The sequence below is a fragment of the Cetorhinus maximus genome, chromosome 22, assembly GCF_964194155.1.
Source record: "Cetorhinus maximus chromosome 22, sCetMax3.hap1.1, whole genome shotgun sequence".
NCBI lineage: Eukaryota > Metazoa > Chordata > Chondrichthyes > Lamniformes > Cetorhinidae > Cetorhinus > Cetorhinus maximus.
Genome location: NC_135900.1, coordinates 40,500,673 through 40,512,795, shown reverse-complemented (window position 1 = coordinate 40,512,795; position 12,123 = coordinate 40,500,673). Strand labels below are relative to the sequence as shown.

At 40.0% G+C, this 12,123-nt stretch overlaps 1 protein-coding gene across 1 annotated transcript; it reads right to left on the bottom strand.

Moving 5' to 3' along the window:
• Positions 1–1,050: 1,050 nt before the first annotated feature.
• bida (BH3 interacting domain death agonist) lies at positions 1,051–12,117 on the bottom strand. The gene is made up of 4 exons (XM_078568156.1): positions 11,635–12,117; positions 7,751–7,887; positions 4,277–4,498; positions 1,051–1,186 (listed from the first exon to the last, which is right to left on the bottom strand). Exons 1-4 carry the CDS (start codon positions 11,852–11,854, stop codon positions 1,172–1,174), a joined length of 594 nt encoding a protein of 197 aa, XP_078424282.1. The 5' UTR covers positions 11,855–12,117; the 3' UTR covers positions 1,051–1,171.
• Between the last annotated feature and the right edge of the window lie 6 nt (positions 12,118–12,123).

Here is a 12,123-nt window from a genome sequence, read left to right as displayed (position 1 = left end):
ACCTCATTGCAGCCTTGGTCCAAGCAGACAAAAGAGTTGAACTCGAGGTGAGGTGAGAGTGACTGCTCTTGATAGCAGGGCAGCATTTCACAGAGTGTGGCATCAAGTAGCCTGAGAAAAATCAGGCTTTGGGGAGTCAGTTGAGTTACCAAAGAATTCCCATTCTCTAACTTGCTGTTGTAGACATTATATTCATGTGGCTAGTTCAGTTCAGTTTCTGGTCAATGGTAACCCTCAGGATGTTGATATGGGGGGGGACTCAGTGATGGTAATGCTATTGAATGTCATGGGGAGATGGTTATTGCCTGACACGTGGCATAACTGTTACTTGCCACTTATCAGCTCAAGCCTGAATATCTAGGTATTGCTGCACATGGACAAAGACTACTTCAGTATTTGCATTGTGATTGGTACTAAACACTGCAATCATCAACAAACATCTCCACTTCTGACCTTATGATGGAAGGAAGTTCATTGAAGCAGCTGAAGGTGGCTGGGCCTAGGACACTATCCTGAGGAACTCCTGCAGTGATGTCCTGAAACTGAGATGATTGACCTCCAACAACCGTCTTCATTTGTACTAGGTATGACTCTAACCAGCGGAGAGTTTTCCCCCTGATTCCCATTGACTCCAGTTTTGCTAGGGCTCCTTGATGCCATACTCAGTCAAATGCTGCCTTGATGTCAAGGGCAGTCACTCTCACCTCACCTCTGCAGTTCAGCTCGTGTCCATTTTGAACCAAAGCTGCAATATGGTCAGAAGCTGAGTGACCCTGGCGGAACACAAACCGAGCATTAGCAGGCAGGTTATTGCGAAGTAAGTGTCACTTGATAGCACTGTTGATAGCCCCTCCCATCACTTTACTGATCGTGTCGACTGAAGGGGAGGTAATTGGCTAGGTTGGATTTGTCCTGCTTTTTGTGTACAGGACATACCTGGGCAATTTTCCACATTGCCAGTTGGATGTCCATGTTGAAGCTAATATTTTTACATCTAGTTTTCAGTTAGGTTGCTGATACTACCTCAGATTTTAATTCCATTTCATAATGTAAAGCAAAAGAATCAAAATGCTTTATTAAAATGGCTTGCAGTGTAACGCAGTATTACAATACTAAAAATCAAATCCAGGTAAAGCAGAATCGAAGGTATCTCTGTTGCTTGCTTGTAGTCTTAATGTATGTTTTGCTGTGAAAGAAAGAAATGAAGATTAAGCTTAAGGTAATTATAATGCTGCAACAGTATGAACAGTTACAAATGATTTATTTTAACACTCATTGTTTTTCTGTAATATAAACATTTCAGCCATAGCAGTAACAGAATTGTTGACCATTTTCCAATAGTAGAGAGTCAAGTGTAAAACATGCAGATAAAAGCAAAGTACTGCGAATGCTGGAAATCTGAAACAAAAACAGAAAATGCTGGAAAAACTCAGCAGGTCTGACAGCATCTGTGGAGAGGAAAAAAAACGAGTTAATATTTCGAGTCCTTATGACTCTGAAGAAGTCATAAGGGTTAGAAACGTTAACTGTTTTTTTCCTCTCCGCAGACGCTGTCAGACCTGCTGAGTTTTTCCAGCATTTTCTGTTTTTGTGTAAAACATGCATTTGAGTAGGTATCTGCAACTGTGCAAAGAAAACAAGAGCTTGAGTGGCATAAAACAGAAATATATATCTCAACACCTGTTTGGAGAGAGAATTTCATTTTGACTGGTTAAAAACTGGTAAAAATTTTGTAAGGGTAGTTAAGGAATTTTTAATGCTCCGCTTGGTTAGTTCTTTGTAACTTGAGGTGCAGGAGATGACCTAGTGATGAGATTGGCAACTTGCATGTTGGAGAAGCTTAAGGAATGAGGACAATTATTAAAGCAAAACAATAAGAAGCTATGAATCTTTGCTACTGTGTCAGCCTGAGTCAAAAGATGAGAGAAGCACAATCTAGGCTCATACTTGGGTAAAGCACTACAGAGGTGCTGTCATTCAGATGAAACAAACTGAAGTCCTGCCTGCTTTCTTAAGATGGTTGTAAAAGGCAAAAACACTATTCTTAAGAGTTGGGGAATTCTGGTTTCCTTGCCAATTTTTTTATCCTTCAACCAATCAAACTGAAACTCATTAGTTGGTGGTCATTTTTCTCATTTGAAACCTTAAGATTATATGGTCATAAGAAATAGGAGCAGGCCATTCAACCCTTCAAGCCTATTCCAACATTCAGTAAGATCATTGTTGATCTGATTGTGGCCTTAACTTCACTTTCCTGCCTGCATTTCCCCTCCCTCCCGCCCGCCCCAAAATAACCCTCAACTCCTTTGTAGATCAAAAATCTGTCTAACTCAGCCTTGAATATACTCAGTGACCCAGCCTCCACTTCTCTGGGGAAGAATTTCTAAAGATTAACAATTCCCTCAATCTGTTCCAACTGGGAGACCCCTTATTTTTAAACAGTGCCCCCTGATTCTAGATTCTCCCATGAGAGGAACATCCTCTCAGCATTTACCATATCAAGCCCCCTCAAAATCTTACATGGTTCAAGATCACCTCTCATTCTTAAATCCAATGAGTACAGGTCCAATCTGCTCAACCTTTTCTCATAAAACACCCTTTCATCCCAGGAACCTTCGCTGAAATGCTTCCAATGCACTTATAGGCTCCTTACTTAAGGAGCAATCTAAGACCAAACCCGTACCCAGACCTTGCTCTGAACAAACTGGCTGCTGTGACTACACGCCAAGTATTTAATTGGCTAAGTTGATTTGGGACATCCAGAGGGCATGAAAGATGTTCTCAAAGTTAGCTCTTTACCAATTAAGTAACAAGAAAATGAGGTAAAGTAAACCTAATGTAGAAGAATGAATCCGCAGGAAAATGGCATACAGCCATTGCTTGATGACTGAAGTGGAGCTGTTAGCCATTCCACACCACCATTCCCATGGATTAACGTTGCAGCATGCCTGGAAGAAAACAGGCAGATCTGAGGCCTTGGACTTTACCATCACTGGCTGTACGAATCCTCTGCTGCATAACAATTGTTGGTATCCCTGCAGCAGATGAAAATAATCCCAACATCCCTTGCCAAGTACCTGCAACAATGCTAGCAGATGTGGGAGCTGACATTTTGCCAGATACAGACAATGAAGTGATGCTGGAAGTTGCTGACCCTGGCATGTCGTTCCTGCAGTAGCACTTAAAGCATTACTTTGAGTGAAGTACCTCCAAGGAACAAATCAGCACAGTCAGTTAAGCAATCATGTATCACCCCAAGGTCTACCATCGTGGCCTCCCCTCTGGGAAAAGGAGCCTACACGTGCACTGGTTATCTACCAAATCAATGTACATTCACTTCTGGCTGTAGGAGCACAGAACACCTCACCTTGCCTTGCATGGCATTTTCTTCTCCTTCCAAAAACCTTAGATAGGGGATTCATATTGGGGAACACATAGGTGGCAGTAACGGTGCAAGTGGGGATACAGGAAACTGCAGAAATTTGACTCAGATTCATGAGAACCTGAGTACCAACAGAAAGAGAAATACAGTGCAAATCTGGCCTGAAGACTTACCATGCCCTTCAAGAACAGGACACTTGCCCATCCCCTAAAACTGTTTATTCTGTTTTTAATTGTTCTCTTTTCAGTAGCTGGGTTTGGTTAAATTTAACTTCTCGATTCCTCTAGCATCAGGATTGTGCCGATTTGTTTGACTACACTCAGATTCAGCTGCTATAACTACTCCATTCCTCAGTCTCTACATTTCTTATGCTCCAAGCTGATTCTACCCCAGCTACATCCCATTTGTACCAAAAGGATATCCTAGCCAGCCACTTTATTAGTTTGACTTTGTATAAGGCAGATCCAAGAAGCAGCAAACACCAGCCTTTCCCCTGTTCTGATGAAAGGTCATCGACTTGAAACATGATCTGTGGAAAAACAGTAACTGCCAGACCTGCTAAATATTTCCCACACGTCCTTCTTTTATTTTAGATTTCCAGCGTTCACAATGTTTTGCTTTTGTACTAGTCATTCCTCTCTCTTACCCCAAACAGGCCAGCTAAAAATGCTCTGGCAACAAATTTCAAATTGGGTAATCTAGTGTAACCCATCTTTTGGCCCATCTGGTCCTTCATTCTTGCATTATGTTGCATCATAACTTGGAAAAAGTTTCCACTATTTTCTGAACAAATTCAAATAAATTAAACTGGCATCTATTGTGACATCTATTTTAATGCGATACCAGTTCATGCTGTAGCTTAAAGGCCTCAAAAAATTGAAGTAAGAAACCTACCCATCCTCCTATATTCTGAATGTAATGTTGGAGCTTACTGCTTATATACTGTACAGTGGTTCTGAAGATGTGTGGAAGCAACAGAGGTTTCTCTACTACAGTTTTTTTGAACAGCATCAGTGCCAGCAGCAGGATGACTTTCTCCTGAGGCATATCTTGAGTAACATTATCCGTTTGACCAAGCAAACAATTGATCATGGAAGTCAGAATAAAGGTTCCATCCTGCTTTATTTAAAAAAAAAACAAAGATAAATCAAATTTGGCTGACAATTGTTGACCTAGATTTACACGCAGTAAATAGATACTAATTGTATAGGTACAATTTATAAAAACGCAAGCCAACAACCTGTGTGAAACAAATACATAATTACTGAAACAGAATTAAGATGCATTTACTGTCTGCAAGCAATACAGGTTGGTCTGAAGCATAAATCAAAACACGGGATCAAACTCAATCGCCAGTGTTATTTAAGCTCAATCTTTTTCAGGATATTTCCTTTCCTACTCTCACTATTTCAGAATTGAAAATGCCAGTTTAATGAGCAGTTCTTCTGTATTTTCCATTTGACATTCACATTTATGATTCTGCAATCATTTTTGTTTTTGCAGAAAACAAAGGAGGGAATAAAGGAATTACATCCCAGCCTCTGAAGGCAAAAAGATAACATTTGATGTAGCTTCCTAACAATGTTGATTGCTTAAAACTTGCTTTTCACAAACATGCTTTATTTTCCATTACAAATGGTGTTTTACGTTTTAATCACATGAATATAAAACGATACTGAGTCATAATTTGCGGTAGGAGGGCATTTAATAATGTCTGCCATTAGCTAGACTTTCCCTCGGCTGTTTAATCTTGCCAATATTTTGAGCCATAGGTTGCTGGAAAAGTGAACTGATAACAGTGTAGTGAGGGCAAATCAGGCATCTGGGACCTTAGTGAACAAGGCAAGCAACTGGGTATCACCTTAACTAATCAGTTTGAAGATTGTGAAATAAATAGTACAGGAAATGAAAGGAAAGTATAAATTAGAATGGATGAATTCAATGTGAAAACAGGCACTGAAGGAGAAATTAAATAAGAAAAGGGATACAAAGGAAAAATAAAAATGCTAATTTTAAATCTCATTTTTAAGACATTCAACGATTAAAACTTTTAATAAGTTAATTTTCGGTTCAGTGGCAGTAATTAACAATTAGCTTATTGCTAAAAGACAGCCAATCCAAGTTAAATTAAATATGCAAACATTGAATGACAGCCTTCAGAGGCTGGGATATAATTCCTTTATTCCCTCCTTTGCTTTCTGCAAAAACAAAAAACAAAATTGGTTCCTTGCATCACTTCTACCCAACTCCAACTTTCTATGGCAAGTTTAGTTCGTTATTATCATGCAAATATAGCAGAATTTTTCTACGACCAGCCCTTTCCCTTGTCCCCTCTACCCTCTCAGACACAGTGCAAAGAACCCATGGTTTTCTGAAGATTGCAATCATCCATGAAGCTTTCTCTGCTGCATACTCCCCTTCACCTTTCCTTCAGGTGTCTGACCTACTATATTGCTGTGTCCTCATCCCTCTGCAGTTTCCAGCCTATCATCCCCTTCGCTGCTGCCTTCAAGCTCATCTCATTCATGAATGCAATGAGAACGAGGATGCAGATTTTAAATTTGATGTGTTGGGAGATGTGTTGCCATTTTAAGTCATGGGGGGGTGGGAGTGATGGGTGAGTGGGACAGGATAAAGCTGCAGAGCTTTTGCCTCTCTCTGTCCTATGTCCACAGCCCTATATTTCCTGACTCCTCCTCCTGCCTCCATAAACCCTCTGTTGCTCTAACTCTGGGTTTTGGTCCATGCCCCTGTTCACCATAACACTTGCAGCAGTCTTCAGATGATTTGTTCCTGCTCTCTTGAATTTACATACCTAAAATTTTCTCTTTAAAATTTCAAAATCTCTTTACCAAGCTTTTAGTCACTTTTCCTAAACTCTCCTTTCCTGCCTCAGTATCAGTGAATGCCTTTGGATGCAAGTGGAAGTTGTTGTATGCAAAGGTCCCAAGAGCTCTATTGTCTGTTAATTCTGTGCTTGCCAATATCCCAAATGTGGATTTTAATTTCTATGCAATTTGAAGTATATTTTCAGCAAAGCCAAGAAGCAGATGATAGGAACAAAGATTAGTAGGAAAGCACTGGCAGGGTAAAAATACAGAAAAAACTATGTAGATCTTGAATGAAAAAGTGTGCATAGGGTAAGACCCAAACAGTTTGGGTCCTTTAAGTGTTAGTATGTATGTCTCATCATGAAAAGGAGCAAAAACAGATTCATAAACACAAATAAGTGATATTTCCCACTACTGTTGAAAGTTACAAATTATAGTCACGTTTCTGCCTTTGTGTAAAGATGCTGCCAGATGACTTTACTCACAGTATTATTAAATGGGTTTACAGCAAAGCATGAACTTTGTGTCTTTCTCTAACTCCTTTGTAAGTGGTAGTAGAAATGTTAATTAATAACTGCAAAGGAAATGATATGTGCTTCTATATAAAACCCCTTCTGAGTCACTGCCTATCTAAATGCATGGATGCACCAGTTTAGTTTTGAGTGAACAGAATTTCAATGTGAAACCACCTGCTGTGTGTCTTTCCTCGTGTGCACACTGAACTGCCATCCTAATCTCCCACGTGAAAATCTCGTGATGTGATTTAATACCTGAGAACTATAATGCACAAATGCAACAGCAACTTCAGGTGAGGAAAGATGCACAATTAAATGTGGAAATCCATAAGATGTGCTGTTCTGCCGCTTGTCAAAAATGGCATCTTGCATTGAGCAGTGTGAAGTTGCTGTATTTGCATGGTAGTAACGAACTAAACTTGCCATAAAAAGTTGGATTTGGTTGAAGTTTCGTGTCATTTAATGTCTGCATATTTAATTTAACTTAGGCTGTCTTTTAGCAATATGCTAATTGTTAATTACTACTAATGAATCTCTAACCAAAAATTAACTATTAAAAGTTTTAATCATTGAATGTCTTAAAAATGTGAAATTTAAAGTTAGCATTTTTACTTTTCCTTGTTCCCCAGGATGATCTTGGGTTAGTGGAAGTTACGCAAAACAAAAAAACAAAGCAAGGTTACATTTGATGTAGTCAAGGCAAATCTGGCAGTGAATGGCTAAACCTGGTATGTGCTAGGAATTCTCAAGTTTACACCCTTCAGATGTGAGTGTGACATTCAGGCTGTACTTGGACAATGACAGTGATGGTTTTACTGGGAACAAGAGTATTGAAGATAGATACGAAGGATTAGTTAAGTAAGTTGACAGTTGCAGAAGTGTCCTGAGAAGAGAAAAGCCTAAAGGCAAAAATGACTAACCTACTGTTCTTGAAACATACAATGTTTACTCCATGTGACCAAAACAAAATACAGATGGAATCTACATTCCTCTAAAAGCTTAGCAAATAGATGACAGCTTACCTCTTGGGGTTGAGTCCTTTCAGTTTCACGGATAAATTCTTCAACCAAGTCACGATTAATACTTTGATCCAGCCTATCTCCCATCTCAGCCAAATGTGCAGCTATTACTCTGTACAATTCTTCATCAGCTGGATTTACTGAAAGTGACAGGTAATTTGTTTTCAACTACTGTACTAACATGAATTTTTTTAGTCAAATTAGTTGTCACATTTATACCTTTACAGGTTTTTAAGAGCAGATATTTTCAATGAAACCAGCATTAGTACATAAGAAAATGTCACACTTGCGATTACAAGAAAATTACAGATGAAGAAAGCCATTAGATTCATCTTAATTCAACCATCCAGAACAACCCTGTACTCCTCCATTATTTCATCTAATTGTTTAAATGATTCCAGGGTTTTTGTCACCACAACTTTATCCAGAAGTACTTTATCTGTAGAACTTCCTGATATCACTGAAAAAAAGAAACATGTCCAAGCTTTTTGTCTTGCACTCATCAAGACACTTCCAAGAATACCAATATAAGGAAAAAAACTACAATTTATACTATATGGGAAGAGAGTGCTGATTGGTTGGCAAGTGGCATTGCCAAGGAGAATCCACCAGTCACGGTGACTGACAGTTAACTGCCAAGCATTGTTTGAAATTTAAACCAGGCAGCTTGACCCTGATTAGTCAAGGTATTGCCCTGAAGAATGAGTCAGCGAATGGCTGTCACTTATTTTGTATAGCTGAAACAGGCCACTTCGCAAGAATACCAATATAAGGGGAAAACAACAATTTATACTGTATGAAAAGTCATAGAGGTCTACAGCACAGAAAAAGGCCCTTCAGCCCATCGAGTCTGCACCAGTCAAACAAGTACTGAATTATTTTAATCCCATTTTCCAGCACTAGGCCCATAGTCTTGTATGCCATGGCATTGCAAGTGCACATCCAAATACTTCTTAACTGTTATGAGGGTTTCTGCCTCTATCACCCTTTCAGGCAGTGAGTTCCAGATTCCCACCACCCTCTGGGTGAAAAAATTCTTCCTCACACCCCCTCTAAACCTCCTGCCCCTTACCTTAAATCTATGCCCCCTGTGCTGTTGGGTCCTCTGTGGCCATTGGCTCCCTCACGTTGATTATCAGTGCTTCATAAATTTCTTCCCTCCTATTGTTTCAATAGGGTCTAACCTGGAGATTCATCTGTTTTTTTAAAGAGAATTTTTCTTAAAAAAAAGGGAAACCACCAGCCCTGGAAGCCAAGTTTCCTGCATGTTAACATTATCCATTTGTAAAGTGTTCATATTTGGATGCTGGGTGAACAGCATCAGGCTCAGTTATGATCCACCCACAACATCAAATCTCCAGGGATCATTTTGACACAAGGTAAACTACCACTAAAACAAATCAATGATATAATATTTTTTCCTCAGAGAAGGCCATATCACATACTGCCTGTCTATGAAAAGTAGTTATTTGTCCAAATTGTCAAAGGTAGTGCAGGGCTAGTTAATGTATCCCAGCATGAGTCATTAGAGGAGAAGAGAAAATAATCTTGTAGGAGATGAGGAGGGTGGGGACAAATACAAAACACAACACAAGAGAAAGGAGCAGAAATAGACCATATGGCCCATCAAGCCTGCTCTGCCATTCAATACAATCATGGCTGATCTTGGGCTTCAAATCCACTTTCCTGCCTGCTCCCCAAAAACCTTGAGGGACCAAAAGTCTGTCTATTTCAGGCTTAAATGCATTCAATGGTGAAGCATCCACAGCCCTCTGGAGAAGAGAATTCCAAAGATTCACAACCCTTTGAGTGAAGAAATTTCTCCTCGTCTCATTCCTAAATGATCGACCCCCTATCGTGCGACTGTGCCACCATGTTCTAGATCCCCAAGGCAGCAGAAGCAATCTGTGCCTACCCTGTCAAGCCCCTTCAGGACCTCTCATTCTCTCATTCTCCTAAACTCCAGGAACTATATGCTCAATTTAATCGGCCTCTCATCATAGGACAACCCTCTCAAACCAGGAATCAATCTGGTGAATCTTTGCTGTACTGCTCCCAATGCAAGTATATCCTTCCTAAAAGATGGAGATCACAACTACACCCATTACTCCAGATCAGGTCTCACCAAAGTTCTATACAATTGTAGCAAAACTTCCTTAATATTGTACTCCAGTGCAATAAAGGCCAACATGTCATTTTAATTGCATGCTAGACTTGCATGCTAACTTTCTAAATTCCTTGCACAAGCACACCCAAGAATGGAGTGGATGGTAAAGTTAATTCTTAAAGGCACTGTTATGGAAAGGGCAGACATGCAGAAAGACCTTAATGTAGCAGCTCTAGATTCTTAGTCTTGCCAGCCATAGTTAGTTCCTAATTGATTTCAGTACAGAATGTAGCCTATGAAGATGGAAAACCATTGGTGCTATTACTCTCTTAATTATTAGTAACCCTTCCTATTTCCTTCACCTACTCATGTTTTGAGAGCATTGTTGGAACATAGAAAACTTATTTTCTGTTGTCGGGAATGTATGGAAGCGCTGGCCGAAGTGCCAAGGATAGCCAGTGCCCATGAAATTGCAGCACAGCAAAAAGTAAATAGCAGCATTCATTGTGAATTACTTTTAAGTAAAACATTGATCAAAAATTCTGCTGCTAGAACAGTTCCATGTCTGTGTAACTTTAGATATTATAGTAATATAACACAGACACGATGGACTGAACAGCCTCGTTCTGTGCAGTTAAAATTCTGTGATTCTGTAATTAAATGTAAAATATATACTACAATAATAATATACTGCAGATGCAGAAAATCTGAAATAAAAACTAAAAACGCTAGAAATACTCAGGTCAGGCAACTTCTCTGGACAGAGGAACAGAGTTAATATTTCCGGTCTATGAACTTGTGACAGAGCTAGAAGTAATTAGAAATATAAAAGGTTTCAAGCAAATACAGAGGCAGGGAAAGGGGTTAGAGAGAAGAGAACAAAAAGAAAAGGTCCATGATAGGGCAGAGTGATTAAGTAACAAGTAATATGGTGGGAGCAAAAAAGAGTGGTGACGGAACAAATAATGAAACAAAAGATGGGTATACAGGAGCTTTAAAATCGAACAGCAGAATCCTTACTAGTGCCTGCTGGCTGAGAAAATTGGAGCAGTGTTGAGTTCAGATAGTGGTAATCAAAAGATTGAGGTGCTTTTTCTTGAGCTTTCTTTTAGCTTCATTAAAACAATATTAGGAGGCTGAGGTAAAAGTGGATGGAGAATTAAAGTGGCATCTGATCAAAAGTTCAGGGTTATGCATGCGAACTAAACGCTTTCATGATTACTCACTCTGCATATGGTCCTTCCCACATAGAGGAGACCATGTCGCGAGCAGTGAAGAGAGTAACAAAACTAAAAGTAAGAGTAAATCACTGTTTCACCTGGAAGCAGTGTTTGGTTCCCTAGACAGGGGGGAGGAGATGAAAAGGAAGATGTTGCATCTCCTGTACTTATGCGGGAAGGGATAGGCTGAAAAAGTGGAGGGATGGGGAAGATGTGCTTGATGGTGGAATCTTGCTGGATGAGGCGGAAAATGATCCATTAAATGTGGGGTGGAAGCTGAAGTTAAGGAAAACTCTATCATGGTTCTGGGAGGGAGTGCAAAGGGTGAGAGCAAAAGCACAGGAAATAAAATGGACATAGTCGAGGGGCCCTGACAACCACGGTGGAGGTGAATCCTGAGTTGAGGAATAAGGAAGACATGTTGGAAAAGCACTGGTGTGGAAGGTTGCATCATCAGGACAGACGTGACAGAGTTGGGCAAGCTGGGAGAATGGAATAATGTCTTTACAGGAAGCAGGGTTTGGAGGAAGTGAGTGGGCTTATAATAAAATATAGAGTACCTTCTTCCACATTTAAATTATAGGCTGCACGCAGAGGTCCTGAGGGGCAATGTCCATCTGTCTGAATATCATCATCAAATCTGGACCCCCTTCTAAGTTCATTCTCAAGTTTCTGAATTTCTTGCTGGTAGGCTCGGTTTTCAACTTGCTCTTCCTGAAGAAACTTCAGCAGAATATGTTGGGTCTGTTCGTCAAACGAGGCATTGCCGTTCCAGGACATATTCCTAACGTCCCTCTACCCTGCCGTTTAAATACAAGCCCAAGTTAGACACAAGTCCAGCTGACTTCAGGCAAAGATTTCCGGGGAGGAAACTGTTAACAGAGCTCAGAGGGGATGAGTAAACTCACACGGCTTGACTTTTAAATTAGGGAAATGCAGAGAGCGGAAGTCGAAACAGATCTGTCACTTCCAAAAAGCTGAGAACATTGTTCACCGTTAGCAAAGCTGCTTCTCCCGCAGCTTCAACTTAAGCGCAAAGGCAACACTTT

What these genes read in the sequence shown, in the direction of transcription:
- bida (XM_078568156.1), bottom strand. Translation starts at nt 11,854, where the DNA reads ATGTCCTGGAACGGCAATGCCTCGTTTGACGAACAGACCCAACATATT. An exon ending in TAATTTAAATGTGGAAGAAG is followed by an intron (nt 7,888 to 11,634) that starts GTACTCTATATT and finishes TGTCACTTTCAG; the next exon opens with TAAATCCAGCTGATGAAGAA. An exon ending in AAAGGACTCAACCCCAAGAG is followed by an intron (nt 4,499 to 7,750) that starts GTAAGCTGTCAT and finishes TAAATAAAGCAG; the next exon opens with GATGGAACCTTTATTCTGAC.